This window comes from Oryctolagus cuniculus, chromosome X, assembly GCF_051225735.1.
Source record: "Oryctolagus cuniculus isolate XC-2025 breed Fujian yellow rabbit chromosome X, ASM5122573v1, whole genome shotgun sequence".
Lineage (NCBI taxonomy): Eukaryota > Metazoa > Chordata > Mammalia > Lagomorpha > Leporidae > Oryctolagus > Oryctolagus cuniculus.
In genome coordinates this window covers 49,807,305-49,822,508 of record NC_142888.1, presented here as the reverse complement: position 1 = coordinate 49,822,508, position 15,204 = coordinate 49,807,305, and the positions used below count along the sequence as shown (strand labels likewise).

The 15,204-nt window shown below is 51.3% G+C and overlaps 1 protein-coding gene across 1 annotated transcript; it reads left to right on the top strand.

Annotated features, from left to right (window-relative positions):
• Nucleotides 1-11,271: 11,271 nt before the first annotated feature.
• P2RY4 (pyrimidinergic receptor P2Y4) lies at nucleotides 11,272-13,019 on the top strand. The gene is made up of 2 exons (XM_051827163.3): nucleotides 11,272-11,301; nucleotides 11,830-13,019. Exon 2 carries the CDS (start codon nucleotides 11,842-11,844, stop codon nucleotides 12,937-12,939), a length of 1,098 nt encoding a protein of 365 aa, XP_051683123.1. The 5' UTR covers nucleotides 11,272-11,301; nucleotides 11,830-11,841; the 3' UTR covers nucleotides 12,940-13,019.
• The last annotated feature ends 2,185 nt before the right edge of the window (nucleotides 13,020-15,204 follow it).

Here is a 15,204-nt window from a genome sequence, read left to right as displayed (position 1 = left end):
TTGTCTGCAGAGTCAGCCCTCCATCCCCCTCCAGAGGGTGACTGTGGCTTTCTTTCCCTGACATTGCTCCTCACCGAGGACCCTGGACGGCTGTCCTGTATTTCTTTCCCTGTGCCATTCCTGGCCATTCCTGACCAATACGCACCCTTGTCATGTGATTGCTGTAGCTCTCTCCTTCTCGGGACTTTCCTAGATTCTTCAGGAACCACAGCAAGATAAACTGACACTGGACATACAGGAAAGAGTCATATTTGCCATGGTTGGTGTCCGTGGGGAAGGTGCCATCAGAATGAATCTCCTTTTGCTCTAGCCTTTATCAGATCCACACTTGGGGCTCCTGTCTCCCTTTAAAGGACTTAATCCCTTTTTCAATGCAGGTCCATAGGCCCCACAGCAGGAAGCAAACAGATCTGGAAGGCCCTTAATTCATTAATTTTTTTAAATATTTATTTTTATTTATTTGAAAGGCAGAGTTACAGAGAGAGATAGAGATAGAGATAGAGATAGAGATAGAGATAGAGATAGAGAGAGAGATAGAGAGAGAGAGAGAGAGAGGTCTGTTGGTTCACTCCCCAGATGGCCGCAACAGCTGGAGTTGCGCCGATCCAAAGCCAGGAGCCAGGAGCTTCTTCTGGGACTCCCACATGGGTGAGGGGCCCAAGCGCCTGGACTATTCTCTACTGCTTTCCCAGGCCATAGCAGAAACCTGGATTGGAAGAGGAGCAGCCAGGACTAGAACTGGCGCCCATATGGGATGCCGGAGCTTCAGGCCAGGGCTTTAACCTGCTGCGCCACAGCGCCGGCCCCCCTTAATTCATTATTATGATTGAACTTAAATAATTTTCTCTCTTCCAGGAGTGTATGCTTTTCTTGAGTAGCACAATTTACAGGTAGTAAAATGCACAAACCATTTTTTAAAAAGATTTATCTATTTGTTTTGGAAGTCAGAGTTACAGATAGAAAGGGAGATACAGAGACAGAGACAGAGGGAAGGAGAGAGAGAGAGAGAGAGAGAGATCTTTCACCTGCTGCTTCACTCCCTAGATGGCTGCAGTGGCCAGCACTGGGCCAGGTTGAAGCCAGGACCCAGGAACTTCATCCAGGTCTTGCATATGGGTAGCAGGGACCCAAGGACTTGGGCCATCTTTTGCTTTCCCCAGGCCATTAGCAGGGAGCTGGATTAGAAGTGCAGCAGCTGGGTCTTGAACTGGCACCATATGGGATGCCAGCATGGCAGGCAGAGACTTTACCCGCTATGCCACACATCCCAAAATGTACAAAATTTAAGTGCAGCTTTATGTATGAAAAAATAATGATCTCTAAAGATAGCAGATGCTAGAACTCATGAGAATTACATTACATGGCTGAAGGGGCTTTGAATGTGTGATTAAATTAAGATATCTTATTTTCGAAAAAGGATTTATTTGAAACACAGAGTAACAGAGAAAGGGGGAGAGACTTTCCATCTACTGGTTCACTCTTTGAATGTCCACAAGAACCAAGGCTGGGCCAGTCTTAAAAAGTCGGCAGCCTAGGGGCCGGCGCTGTGGCTCAGTGGGTTAACGCCCTGGCCTGAAGCTCTGGCATCCCATATGGGTGCCAGTTCTAGTCCCAGCTGCTCCTCTTCCAATCCAGCTCTCTGCTATGGCCTGGGAAAGCAGTAGAAGATAGCCCAAGTTCTTAGGCTCCTGCACCCATGTGGGAGACCCGGAAGAAGCTCTTGGCTCCTGGCTTCAGATCAGCGCAGCTCCGGCTATGGCGGCCACCTGGGGAGTGAACCAGCAGATGGGAGACCTCTCTCTGCATCTCGACCTCTCTCTGTAACTCTGTCTTTCAAATAAATGAAATAAATCTTTAATAAAAAAGTCAGCAGCCTAGAACTCCATCCAGTTGTCCCATGTGGGTGGCAGGGACCCGAGTACTTGAGCCATCACCTGCTGCCTTTCCAGGCATATTAGCTGGAAGCTGGATCAGAAGCAGAGGCACTGGGACAAAAATTGGCACTCTGATATGAGATGCAGGCATCTCAAGCAGTGGCTTAACTTGCTGTGCCACAATGCCCACCCGAAATTAAAGATCTTGAATTGGGGAGATTATTCTGGTTTTCTCAGGTGGGTCCCTAAATATAATCACTAGTCTCATGATGAGGGGGCAATGGAAATGCAGAGAAAGAAGGTGGTGTGAGGACTGTGGCAAGATGCTATGCTGCTGGGGCAGGTGCTGTGGCGCAGAGGGTTAAAGCCCCAGCCTGCAGCACTAGTATCCCATATGGGCGCTGGTTTGAGTCCTGGCTGCTCCACTTCTGATCCAGCTCTCAGCTGTGGCCTGGGAAAACAGTGGAAGATGGCCCAAGTCCTTGGGCCCCTGCACCCACCTGGAAGAAGCTCCTGGCTGCTGGCTTCGGATCAGCTCAGCTCTGGCCGTTGTGGTCATTTGGGGAGTGAACCATCGGATGGAAGACCTCTCTCTCTCTCTCTCTGGCTCTACCTCTCTCTGTAACTCTGCAAATAAATAAAATAAATCTTTTTTTAAAAAAAGATGCTATGCTGCTGCCATTGAAGATGAAGGAAGGGGCCACCAGCCAAGGAATGCAAGGACTGCAACCCTAGAAGTTGGCAAGGCAAGGCAAAGGAGTCTCCTGGTCACAGGGTGGCTGTTGCAGTTCCAGCATGGCCCTGTTGGCACCTTGACTTTGGCCCACTGGAACAAATTTTGGACTTCGGACCTCCAGAACTGTAAGAGAATAAATATATATTGTTGGAAGCCACCAAGTCTGTGGTCATTTGTTATAGCAGCCACGGGAAACTAATAATCTGTGTATACACACATATAGCTACCACCCAGAACCAGATACTGAACATTTTCGTCTCCCAGGAAAATTTCTTTGTGTCCCTTTCTGGTTATTAGCCCCCAAAAGAGAACTATAACCATAGTTTCATTTTGACCAGGAGGATTTTGCGTTCCACATGGATGCAAGGGTACGAAGGTAAAGGAATCATCTCTAATTACAGAGTTTCTTTTTTTAAAAAAATAAGATTTATTTATTTATTCAAAAGTCAGAGTTACACAGAAAGAGGAGAGGCGCTCTCTCTCTCTCTCTCTCTCTCTCTCTCTCAGGCAGTGGGTAAAGCCGCTGCCTGCAGTGCCGGCTGCCCATATGGGCGCCGGTTTGAGTCCTGGCTACTCCACTACCAACTCAGCTCTCTGCTATGGCCTGGGAAAGCAGTAGAAGATGGCCCAAGTCCTTGGGCCCCTGCACCCATGTGGGAGACCCAGAAGAAGCTCTTGGCTCCTAGCTTCAGATAGGTGTAGCTCCGGCCATTGTGGCCAATTGGAGAGTGAACCAGCTGATGGAAGACTCTCTCTCTTTCTCTCTCTCTCTCTGCCTCTCCTTCTCTTTCTGTGTAACTCTGACTTTCAAATTAAATAAATAAATAAATAAATCTTTAACCAAAAAAAAAAAAAAAGAAGAAAGAAAGAAATAGACTTCCTACGCTATTCTAGGTGCTGGACAAAGCAGTTCCTGTCTCTGCTGTAAGATTGATAGCCTTGCTGCAAGATAAAGAACAGACGTTTGAAGAGACAAAAAGGGCACACTACAGAAAAGCCACGTGGACCAAGCTGACAATTCTACCGAGCCAGTTATGTCCCCATCTTTCTGTTATTGAGTTTAGATCATCCAGGGGTTCAGAATACTGCTCCTTCCCATTAAGGCAGAGTGGCTGTCTGACCCCACTTACTCTGAGCAGAGGACCCCATTTTTTCACGGCATAAAGAAAAAGGCAAGTCACGAGGTGAACCTCCCGCACCCTCCAAATACACCTATATTTAATTCCTAACAGCCATGCAGACCCGTGCTGGGTCCTTCACGTTCACTGTGACATTTTCTCCTCTCAGCAAGCACGGTGCTAGTATCCTTGTCTCACATAGGAGGACACAGAGGTTCAGGAAAGACTTAGCCATAGTCACGTAGCTGATAGGTGATGGAGCCGGAGTCCCACCGGTGTCGATCTGACTCCAAAGCCTGCATTTTCCCCATTTCATCAATTACCTTCTTTCCGTCTCTTTCTTTCCTTCCTTCCCCCTCTCCCTCTCTCCCCCACCTCCCCTCGCTCCTTTCCTTCGTTCTGAACTCAGAGAAAGAGATTAGAAAGCAAGCATGCCTTCTCCCCTTCCATTTTTTCAGGCTCCAAGGAGACAGCAAACATTGCAGAGAAACTGTCATCAAGACATTTATGAATATCAGATACGAGGAGCCAGGAGGGAGAGGAGTGGGAAGCATTGGGGGAGTAGGGGAATGGGAGGGTGTCAGCCATAATAGTGTGCACATGTCCTATTTATCTGTCATGGGAAAGAAGATGACAAATCTGCTTACTAAATCCCAGATGTCAGTGAGATATCCAAGTGAATGTGTCCTACAGCAAACAACATAGATGTACAGGACTTAGATTATAGATATGAAAATCATTAAACTCAATGAACTATAACCACATCATTAATTCATTAAAATACAGTTATTGAACATCTACTATGTGCAAGGCACCTGTTTTCTTCTTTTTTTATTTTTTTAAATTTTTTGCTAGGCAGAGTTAGACGGTGAGAGAGAGAGAGAGAGTTATAGACAGTGAAAGAGAGACAGAGAGAAAGGTCTTTCTTCTGTTGGTTTACTCCCCTAATGGCCGCTACGGCCGGCGCTGCGCCGATCCGAAGCCAGGAGCCGGGTACTTCCTCCTAGTCTCCCATGTGGGTGCAGGGACCCAAGCACTTGGGCCATCCTCCTCTGCACTTCCGGGCCACAGAAGAGAGATGGACTGGAAGAGGAGCAACCGGGACTAGTACCTGGCGCCCCAACCGGGACTAGAACCCGGGGTGCTGGCACCACAGGTGGAGGATTAGCCAAGTGAGCCACGACGCCAGCCCCTTCATTTTTTTTTTTTTTTTGACAGGCAGAGTGGACAGTGAGAGAGAGAGACAGAGAGAAAGGTCTTCCTTTGCCGTTGGTTCACCCTCCAATGGCCGCCATGGCCGGTGCGCTGCGGCCGGCGCACCGCGCTGATCCGATGGCAGGAGCCAGGAGCCAGGTGCTTTTTCCTGGTTTCCCATGGGGTGCAGGGCCCAAGCACCTGGGCCATCCTCCACTGCACTCGCTGGCCACAGCAGAGGGCTGGCCTGGAAGAGGGGCAACTGGGACAGAATCCGGCGCCCCGACCGGGATTAGAACCCGGTGTGCCAGCGCCGCTAGGCAGAGGATTAGCCTAGTGAGCCGCAGCGCCGGCCGATTTTTTTTTAATAATGAATTTATTTGAAAGAGAGAGGGAGAGACAGAGAGAAGGAGATCTTCTATCTGCTGGTGACTATAACGTGGGAGACTCAGATGGCCACAATGGCCAGGGCTTGGCCAGGTGGAAGCCAGAAGCTTCATCCGTGTCTCCCATGTGGGTGTCAGGGGCCCAAACGCTTGGGCCATCTTCTGATGATTTTCAAAGGCCACTAGCAGGGAGCTGAATCAGAAGTGGAACAGCTGGGACTTGAACCAGTGCCCAAATGGGTTGCTGGTGTGGCAGGTGGCAGCTTTACCCACTGCACCGTGATGTCAGCCCCAAAGTACCGGTTTTCCTGACTCTGAACTGGAAGTCATTTTGGGGGCAGTGGGACATATAAGTTGAAAAAACAGTTATCTAGAATGTATGGTGTTACAACATTCCCTGGAAAGCTGTAGGAAAAGCAAGTCATGGGCCAGCACTGTGGCACAGCAGGTTAAAGCCCCAGACTGCAGCGCCGGCATCCCATGTGGGCACCGTTTCGAGTCCCGGCTGCTCCTCTTCTGATCCAGCTCTCTGCTATGGCCTGGGAAAGCAGTAGAAGATGGCCAAAGTCCTTGGCCCCTGCACCCTCATGGGAGACTTGGAAGAGGCTCCTGGCTTCGGATCAGCTCAGCTCTGGCTGTTGTGGTCATTTGGGAAGTGAACCAGAGGAATGGAAGACCTCTCTCTCTCTGGCTCTACCTCTCTCTGTAACTCTGTCTTTCAAATAATAAAATAATTCTTTAAAAAAAAGGAAAAGCAAGTCAAACCAAGTGTGTAGTGTCAAGGTCCAGCATAGGGGTGTGGAGGATCCGAAGAAGATGGACAAAAACACAGATGAGTTTGATTCTAAGCAGTCTGTGGTATGTGCCATAACCTCTGTGGAAACTGAATGTGATAACAGTATCAAGGGGGAGAGATACATCTCCATGAAAAAGATTTGGATGCTGGAATTCCTTGGTCATTAGAATTACTGATAGCCTCTAAGTGGCAGCTGAAATCCGGCGAATGGATGTTCTTATGCCAGAAGGGAAGATAGGCAAGGGGAATAGAAGGTGCTCCTTGGGGAAAGGAAGACAAAAAGAAGTCAGAGATGAGTCAGAAGGAATAGCCAGGGGCCGGTGTTGTGGTGCAGTGGATTCAGCTGCCACCTGTGAGGCTGGAATCCCACACAAGTGCAGGTTTGAGTCCCAGCTGCTCCACTTCTGAGCCACCTTCCTGCTAATGAGCCTGAGAAAGTAAAAGAAGCTGGCCCAAGTCCTTGGGCCTCTGCTGCCCACGTGGGAGACCCAGATGGAGTTTCAGGCTCCTGGCTTCTGCCTGGCCCAGCCCTGGCTGTTGCGGGCATTTGGGGAGTGAACCAGCAGATGAAAGATCTCTCTCTTTCTCCCTCTATCTGTATCTCCCTCTTTCTATTACTCCGCCTTTCAAATAAAAAAATAAATCTTTAAAAGAAAAAAAAAAGAAGGATCATTCAGAGGAACAGGAGAACTAGACTAATGCAAAATCACAGAAACCAAAATGAAGAAGAGTTTCACAGCAGTGAGTCTAATCTGCAGCTCGGCAGGCCTCAGGGCTCAGGTGAGGACAATAGAAGCTAAGGACTTCCGGTGGGGGATGCAGGGAGCGGTCTTTTCCTGAAGTAGCCACTAGGTGGCAGTGGTGGCAGCAGTAGCAGCTGTAGCTGGGTCCGGCTCAGAGCAGAGAGCCGGTAGAGCTAAGTCAGAGGCAACCCGGCAGAGCTAAACCAGCTTGTGGCAGAAGAAGGAAGTGGCTGGGGCCAGGGCTTCTCCAGTGTAGCGCTTCTTTTAAGTGCACTAAGCCTCAAGTAACACTTGTCGTCCTCGGAAGAGACCAGGTTCATCCCTGGCAAAACAAAACAAAACAACAAAAAATACCTTATGGATTTGCAGCATCTTGTGGTTTACAAAGTGTTTCCACACCTATTAACCAATTCAGTATTCAGAAAATCCTAAAAGGTTGGTGAGGAAACTAAGTTACAAAGAGGTCTTTGGAGTCATACAACTAACACGTGGAAGAATGAGGACTTGAATTCATGTCTGTCTGCCTACAAAAACCTGGGCCTTTTATGCAGTGTCATAGCAGTCTAGCCTAGGCTTCAGCTTTGTGACTGCTTCCTCCACCCCTACCTTTGATCCCAACCCCTACCCTGTCACAGGGCAAGGAACCCAAGTTTTTCGGTCTTCCAAGAGATCGAGACTCTAAATTCTAGAGGCTTCCTTGCAGGCCTGCCTCCTCCTCCTCTCACTCTCAGGATCCAGCTGAGCAACATTCTCAGGACCTGAGGATCAAGTTCAGGGTCCTCAGTGCTTCCCTGCTGCGCTGCGAGTGCATTCCACTGCTGTCTGCCCACCCCTCCCCAAAGGCACGGCCCAGCTCATCCTCCGAGTCCTCCAGACCCAGATTGGCCTCAAATGCCCATACTTAGGGAGCCCCAAACCCACAGCTGCCAACAATTGGGTGTTCCTGGCACTGGGCTCTCAAACACCTAGGCTTGCTTTCCATGCCATCTCCACTGTATTCAAACTAGGGTCTCTGGGAGTGAGGAGTGAGATGGCAAAGTCTGAGGGAAGCTTACTGCCTTGAATCCTTAGGGAAGTGTGAGTTGCCTCCTGGCCACCACCTCTTACACGTGCAAGGCATCTCAAAATTCACAGGCTGGAAACTGAGTTCTGGCTCTTCCCCCAACCTCCCCCTCCTCCCACAGCCTTACCCATCTCTGTCAACAGAAACTCCATTCTTGCACATGCTCAGGCCAGAACTCTTGGAGTCATTCTTGATTCCTCTCATTCTATCACATCTCCTGTCAGTATATCTTGTTTCCTGTATTTCCTTTTAGTTTTTTTTTAAATTTTCTTAAAGGTTTCCTTATTTATTTGAAAGGCACAGTTAGAGAGAGAGAGAGAGAATATTGCATCCACTGGTTCACTCCTCAAATGGCACTGATGGCTGGAGCTGGGCTGGGCTGAAGCTAAGAGCCTGAGACTCCATCTGGATCTCCCATATCCTCTGATGCCTTCCCAGGTGCATTATAAGGGAGCTGGATGGGAAATGGAGCAACAGGGCCTTGAACTGGCGCCCATATAGGATGCCGGCACTGCAGGCAGCGGCTTTACCTGCTATGCTATAGCACTGGCCCCACCTCTACCTTCAAAGTCTGTCTGGAATCTGACTGCTTCTCTCAACCTCCACCACCCTGGTCCAAGCTACTGTCATCTCTATTGGCAAAGCCTCTTTAAAAAATTACTTATAAAAAATTTACTTATTTGAAAGGCAGAGTTACAGACAGAGGGAGAGAGAGTCAGAGAGATCTTCTATACACTGGTTAACTCCCAAATGGCTGCAATGGCCAGGTCTGGGCCAGGACAAATCCAGGAACCTGGAACTCCATCCAGGTCTCCCACATGGATGCAAGGACCCAAGCACTTGGGCCATCTTTGGCTGCTTCCCCAGGCACATTAGCATGGAGCAGATAAGAAGTAGAGCAGTCAGGACTCGAACTAGCACTCATACGGGATACTGCATTGTAAGCAGTGATTTAACCCACTGTGCCACAACGCTGGCCCCTGGCAAAGCCTCTTGACTGGTCTTACTCCTATGCCCCAAGCCCTGTAGTCTATTCTTATCACAGAGCTGGCCAATGCAACTTCTTTAGTCTTAATTTTTAAAAATTGTTCATTTTGTGAGGGGGGGGCGGAGAGAGAGAGAGAGAGAGAGAGAGCAAGCCGCCTGCAATGCTGGTATCCGATATGGATGCTGATTCAAGTCCTGGGCTGCTCCACTTCCGATCCTACTCCCTGCTAATCTGCCTGGGAAAGCAGCCAACTGGAAGAGCAGATGGAAGACCTCTCTCTCTCTCTTTTTCTCTGTCTTTCTATCTCTCTGTGTAACTCTGACTTTCAAATAAATAAATAAATCTTTAAAAAAGCAAACAAAATTCACTTTTTTATTTTTAAATTTGTAAAAATTATTTGAAAGGGAGAACAACAGAGGGAGGGAGAGAGAGAGCAAGTGAGAGAAAGAGCTTCCATCTGCTGCTTCACTCCCCAAATGGCTGCAACGGCCAGGACTTAGCCAGGCCAAAGCCAGGAGCCAGGAACTTCCTCCAGGTCTCCCACGTGGGTGCAGGGGCCCAAGGACTTGGGCCGTCTTCCACTGCTTTCCCAGGTGCATTAGCAGGAAGCTGGATTGGAAGTGGAGCAGCTGGGACTCCAGCCGGAACCCATAATGGGATGCTGGCGCTGCAGACGGTGGCTTAACCCACTGTGCCACAGTACCGGCCCCTGGTTCACTCTTCAAATCTGCACAATGGCCAGGGGCTGGACCACGTCAAAGCCAGGGGCTGGAAACTCAATCCAGGTCTCTCACTCCCACATGGGTGGCAGGGACCCAGCCACTTGAGCCAGCCTTGCTTACTAGGGTGTGCTCACTCTAATATTGAAAACAGTAACCTTTTCTTGCCCTTTTTTTCCCTCTCTATTCCTCTTCCTTCTTTATTTTTCTTCTTGACAGTTATGATAATCCATACTCTTATTTTACTTATTAAATTTTTAAAAGATTTATTTATTTGAAAGTTAGAGTTACACACATACAGAAAGAGAGAGAGAGAGAGAGAGAGAGGTCTTCCATCCACTGGTTCACTCCCCAATTGGCCACAATGGCCGGAGCTGTGCCGATCCAAAGCCAAGAGCCAGGAGCTTCTTCCGGGTCTCCCACGTGGGTGCAGGGGCCCAAGCACTTGGGCCATCTTCTACTGCTTTCCCAGGCCATAGCAGAGAGCTGGATCCCAAGTGGAACAGCCGGGACTAGAACCGGCGCCCATATGGGATGCTGGCATTGCAGGCAGCGGCTTTACCCACTACACCACAGCGCTGTCCCCTTATTAATTTTTTTTTGACAGGCAGAGTGGACAGTTGAGAGAGAGAGACAGAGAGAAAGGTCTTCCTTTGCCATTGGTTCACCCTCCAATGGCCGCCGCGGCCGGCGCGCTGCGGCCGGCGCACCGCGCTGATCCGATGGCAGGAGCCAGGAGCCAGGTGCTTTTCCTGGTCTCCCATTTGGTGCAGGGCCCAAGCACCTGGGCCATCCTCCACTGCACTCCCTGGCCACAGCAGAGAGCTGGCCTGGAAGAGGGGCAACTGGGACAGAATCCGGCGCCCCGACCGGGACTAGAACCCGGTGTGCCGGCGCCGCTAGGCGGAGGATTAGCCTAGTGAGCCGCGGCGCCAGCTTCCCTTATTAATTTTTAGGTGGGAGTTTTTCTCTGCAGTGTCTAGAACTGGACCAGGTACACAATAGGCTTTCACTAAATACTTGGTGATTCTTTTCTGGATCATGGCACAGGAAGTAACTCATGAATGGTAGAGCCTGGCCCAAAGGCAGGTCTGCCAGCGTTCCAAACTTGATTCTGTTCCTCATTAGCAAAATACTTAAAGGTCTCTGTGCCCTAGTTTTCTTATCAGCAAAATAGAGGGCGCGTGGGGTTGTTGGTAAGTAGGCGCCTGCCTGATGATCAGTGCTACAGAAGCATTTGTTACCATCATACACATATAGAGTTAAAATTGGGATCACTAGTTTGGAGTTTCAAAAATCTTCCAATATATCATCTTGCAGTTGCCCAAGTTCAAATTCAACTCCCGTGCTTCTGCTCACTTACATGGACTTGCATGGCCTTCCTGTCGTTTGGTTATCTCCAGCGGCCTGGCTCTCCATCTGTAAACTTGGATGTTTCCTTGTGTACTCTCCTGCAGTCAGTTTGAAGCTGCTATAGAGTAATCTCTCTCGGGGCCCCAGTTGCCCAATCTGTACACACAGCGGGTTGGGCTAGCTAATCTCCATGGGCCTCTCTGGCTCTGACCATCTTCCAGGATGGGAGGAGGAACAGTCCCCACCCCTGGTCCCACCCCCTGGGTTATGCCCTCCGGCTGCCAAGGTAAAAGGTGACAGAGTCAGCTGGGCTCAGCGTCAAGGGGACCAGGTAGGAGACGTGCCAAGGTTCTTGGGCAACAGTGGTGGTGGGGCTCCTGGGCTGCGGGCAGGTGGGGGGTGGGATGTCGTATGGAGACACGGGGACCAGGGTGAGAGGCGAAGGGGGAGGCCTCAGGGGAGAGATGCCCCTCTACACAGGGACATAGCTGTGATGGTGGTTTAGGAGGCACTGTAGGTCTGGCCATCTTCCCACTTTGGCTGGCACTGCTGGACCTCCACGCTCTCCAGCTAAACCAGACTCTGAAGATCAGAGTCAGCTGCAGAACAAGGACAGCTCAAGTCCATTGACTGCCCTCCTGAGCCCTGACACTGCCTATGGCTCTGCACTCCCCAGGCTGGAGCAGGGGAGCTCTGGTAGGGGCCAGAGTGGCCTCAGTTGTGCTGGGACGCACCCCTCTCAATTCTCCCTAGTGCTTCAACCACAGCTCTCCCTCCTCTGTACTTTTTTCTCCCAAGTCAGGCCCATGGGGCCAACAAGATCCAGCCACCCTCACTTCTGCCCTTTTTCCATCTCCAGGTGGGAGGGGGCATGGCCAGCGTGGAATCCTCGCTGTTGCGATCCCTGAGCCCCAGTCCAGCTCCCGGCGATGGGGAGGTGGAGCTAGACTGCTGGTTTGACGAGGAGTTCAAGTTCATCCTGCTGCCTGTGAGCTATGCGGTCGTCTTTGTGCTGGGCCTGGGCCTCAATGCTCCGACCCTCTGGCTCTTCCTCTTCCGCCTCCGACCCTGGGATGCAATGGCAACATACATGTTCCATTTGGCTTTGTCCGACACCTTGTATGTGCTGTCACTGCCCACCCTCATCTACTATTATGCAGCCCGCAACCACTGGCCCTTCGGCACTGGGTTCTGCAAGTTTGTGCGCTTTCTCTTCTACTGGAACCTCTACTGCAGCGTCCTTTTTCTCACCTGCATCAGCGTGCACCGCTACCTGGGCATCTGCCACCCACTGCGGGCACTACGCTGGGGCCGCCCGCGCCTGGCAGCCCTTCTCTGCCTGGCAGTTTGGTTGGTCGTAGCCGGCTGCCTCGTGCCCAACCTCTTCTTTGTCACGACCAGCGCCAGGGGTGCCACCATCCTGTGCCATGACACCACCCGGCCCGAGGAGTTTGACCGCTATGTGCACTTCAGCTCGGCCATCATGGGACTGCTCTTTGGCTTGCCCTGCCTGGTCACTCTCATTTGCTATGGGCTCATGGCCCGGCGCCTGTTCCGGCCCCTGCCCGGGGCTGCCCATTCGTCGTCTCGTCTTCGTTCTCTCCGCACCATCGCCGTGGTGCTGACCGTCTTCGCTGTGTGCTTCGTGCCTTTCCACATCACCCGCACCATTTATTACCTGGCAAGGCTGGTGGAAGCTGACTGCCGGGTGCTGAACATCGTTAACGTGGTCTACAAAGTGACTCGGCCCCTGGCCAGTGCCAACAGCTGCCTGGATCCCGTGCTCTACCTGCTTACTGGGGACAAGTACCGCCGTCAGTTCCGGCAGCTCTGTAGCACTGGCGGGCCCCAGCCCCCCACGACTGCCTCCTCTCTGGCACTGGTGTCCCTACCGGAGGATAGCAGCTGCAGGTGGCCAGCTACTCCCCAGGGTGGCAGCTGCCCTGCCTCTGGCACAGACAGATTGTAACTCCGCAACTCTGGATGCTGGGAAGTGAGCGGAAAGGGCGGAGGTGAGCGATCCTAATAGTGACACCCAGATAAGGCCCTTCTGCCTTTTTCCAGGCTCTCTCTCTCTCTCTCTCTCTCTCTCTCTCTCTCTCTGTGTGTGTGTGTGTGTGTGTGTCGGGGAGGGGAGGGAAGGGGAGGGGAGAAGCCCTCCTCCTGAGGGCTGGTGGGGCGGGGCTGGCAGGTGAGCTCCTGTGTGGCCGCATCTCTCATAAACCCCTTTGGGTGTCTTCCTTGTGAGCTGAAGGCACTAGTGCCTACTCCTCTGCCTCTGCTTTTTCTTTCTCTTTGACTTTGACTCTGACCCTTCCTGGGGCCATGGGGCCTGCTTCTTGATCCTGCAAGCTTCCTGGAAAGCATCCCTAGGTCTTCGTCCCCAGTCCCATCTCCCTCCCACATGGCATGCGTCTCTCCAGCTCCATCAGAGACAGCATCCAGGTGGAGAAGGCGGACTCATTTTGGGATTAGCCTGGCTTATTCCGATGCTGATAGGCAGGATCGTGTGTGAGGACCCTGGCATACCCAGACGCTGGGGCTGTGCCATATGTAGCACCCATGCCCACTTCCTGGTTTCCCCCTCAAAAATGGGACAGTTTTGCCTGTACAGAGGCATCTCATGCAGCTGGACACCTGGCCCTGTGGAACTGGTATGCCACCATGGGGTAAGAGTCCTAGCATAGGTGCATCCTGGGACAGGGACAGCCTCCACAGCACAAGGGACTGAGCATCCTCTAAAGCCGCTGCAGAGACCACACTGGGCAGCCCCGCTGTGCTGGCTGCAAGCAAGAGTGGATGGTGGGGGCTGAGGAGGAGGAGGAGCTTGCTCTCTGTGGCTGTGAGTTCCGGCACCCAGGGGCAGAGCAGGTTTGTGCAGAGGATAGGGTGGGGACGGAAATTGATGCCCAGGGCTGGCTCTTCACTGGACTCTCTTCTTTCTCTAGCTCCTGCCCCAGATAGATGCTAAATCTCTCACCAGCTCTTTCAGATCAGGCTTTTAGGACATGGAAGCCAGGGGTGGGGGCACTGGGACTAGGATGGGTCCCCTTCAAGTTTCCCACCTACTCCACTCCTGCCCTCTCTCTCCAGCTTAAAGGGTTGGGTGGGTGTTCTGGAATTTGGGCAGCTAACATCTAAGTCTTGGGAGTGAGAATTTCCGGGCAGGCATTCTTGAGCAAGGGGCTTCCTCTGCAATTGCTCTCTCCTCTGTTGGCCTCCTGAGGCAGACCCCAAGTTGTCTTTCTTTCATCTGACCCTTGCTGACCTGTCCCTCATTTCCTATTGTCTGGTGACAGCCAATTTTTCTTGACTTCTAAGGAGTCTTTCTTGGAGAGTAGGGTTGGGGCTGGACTGCACAAAAGAAGTGGCTTCAATGCCCTCCCGTCCCCCTTTTCATTCTTTGCTGGCTCCCTCTTCCTTCCTACATGACCAGGCCCCACCTGCTACCCAGGGTCCTTCTTTCATTGGGGGTTAATGAAGCGGTCTTGTTCTCCACTCTTCACTGGTCATCCAGTCTCATGGTTACGCTGCCTATGCTGTCCCTCATCTCTATTCTCTCTCTCCTCTTTGCCTATGACTGCGGTCTCCTTACCATGAGCTCTCCTACCCAGCAGCCCCACCCAGGACAGCAGCTCTCTCCAATGTGACTGACCCAGCTTCCTTCGTTTCCTAACTGCCTAGACTTCATGGTCTGCTACTTTAGGGCTGCTTTCCCTTGCACACTAGCTTTAGTGAAACCCCTTGACTTTCACTGTGCTCCATCCAGTCTTCTCCTCTTTCCTAGAACTGGGTTGCAGAGGAAGCTGGAGCACAAGGCTGGCTTGACCCACTAATACTTCCTGACCTGGAATTTCGCCTAAGCCCTCTTGCCTCTCAGCCTGCTGCATTCCTGGCAAACATTCCACAGCAGCTCTTTCCTGTCTTTTCTGACTTCTCAAGGCACAATTTCATCACATCCTCATGACCTCCTAAGAGCTACCTTGCCTCCTTCAAAGCAGATCTAATATCTCAACTTCTCTCCACTTCATTCGGGATAACTCTGCATCTCTATCTGTGTTGTCTTTGTCCCTTTCTGTCTGGAAGTCCCTGAATAAGAGGTGGCCCTCTTTCTTGTTTGCTTATCCTCTTCATCATTTTCAGTCTCTTCCATCAGGCCCCATATTAAGAACAAACAACAAAATCCAACCGGACAAAAACAAAGCATTGCCACTGAGACTAACCCCACGGGGCT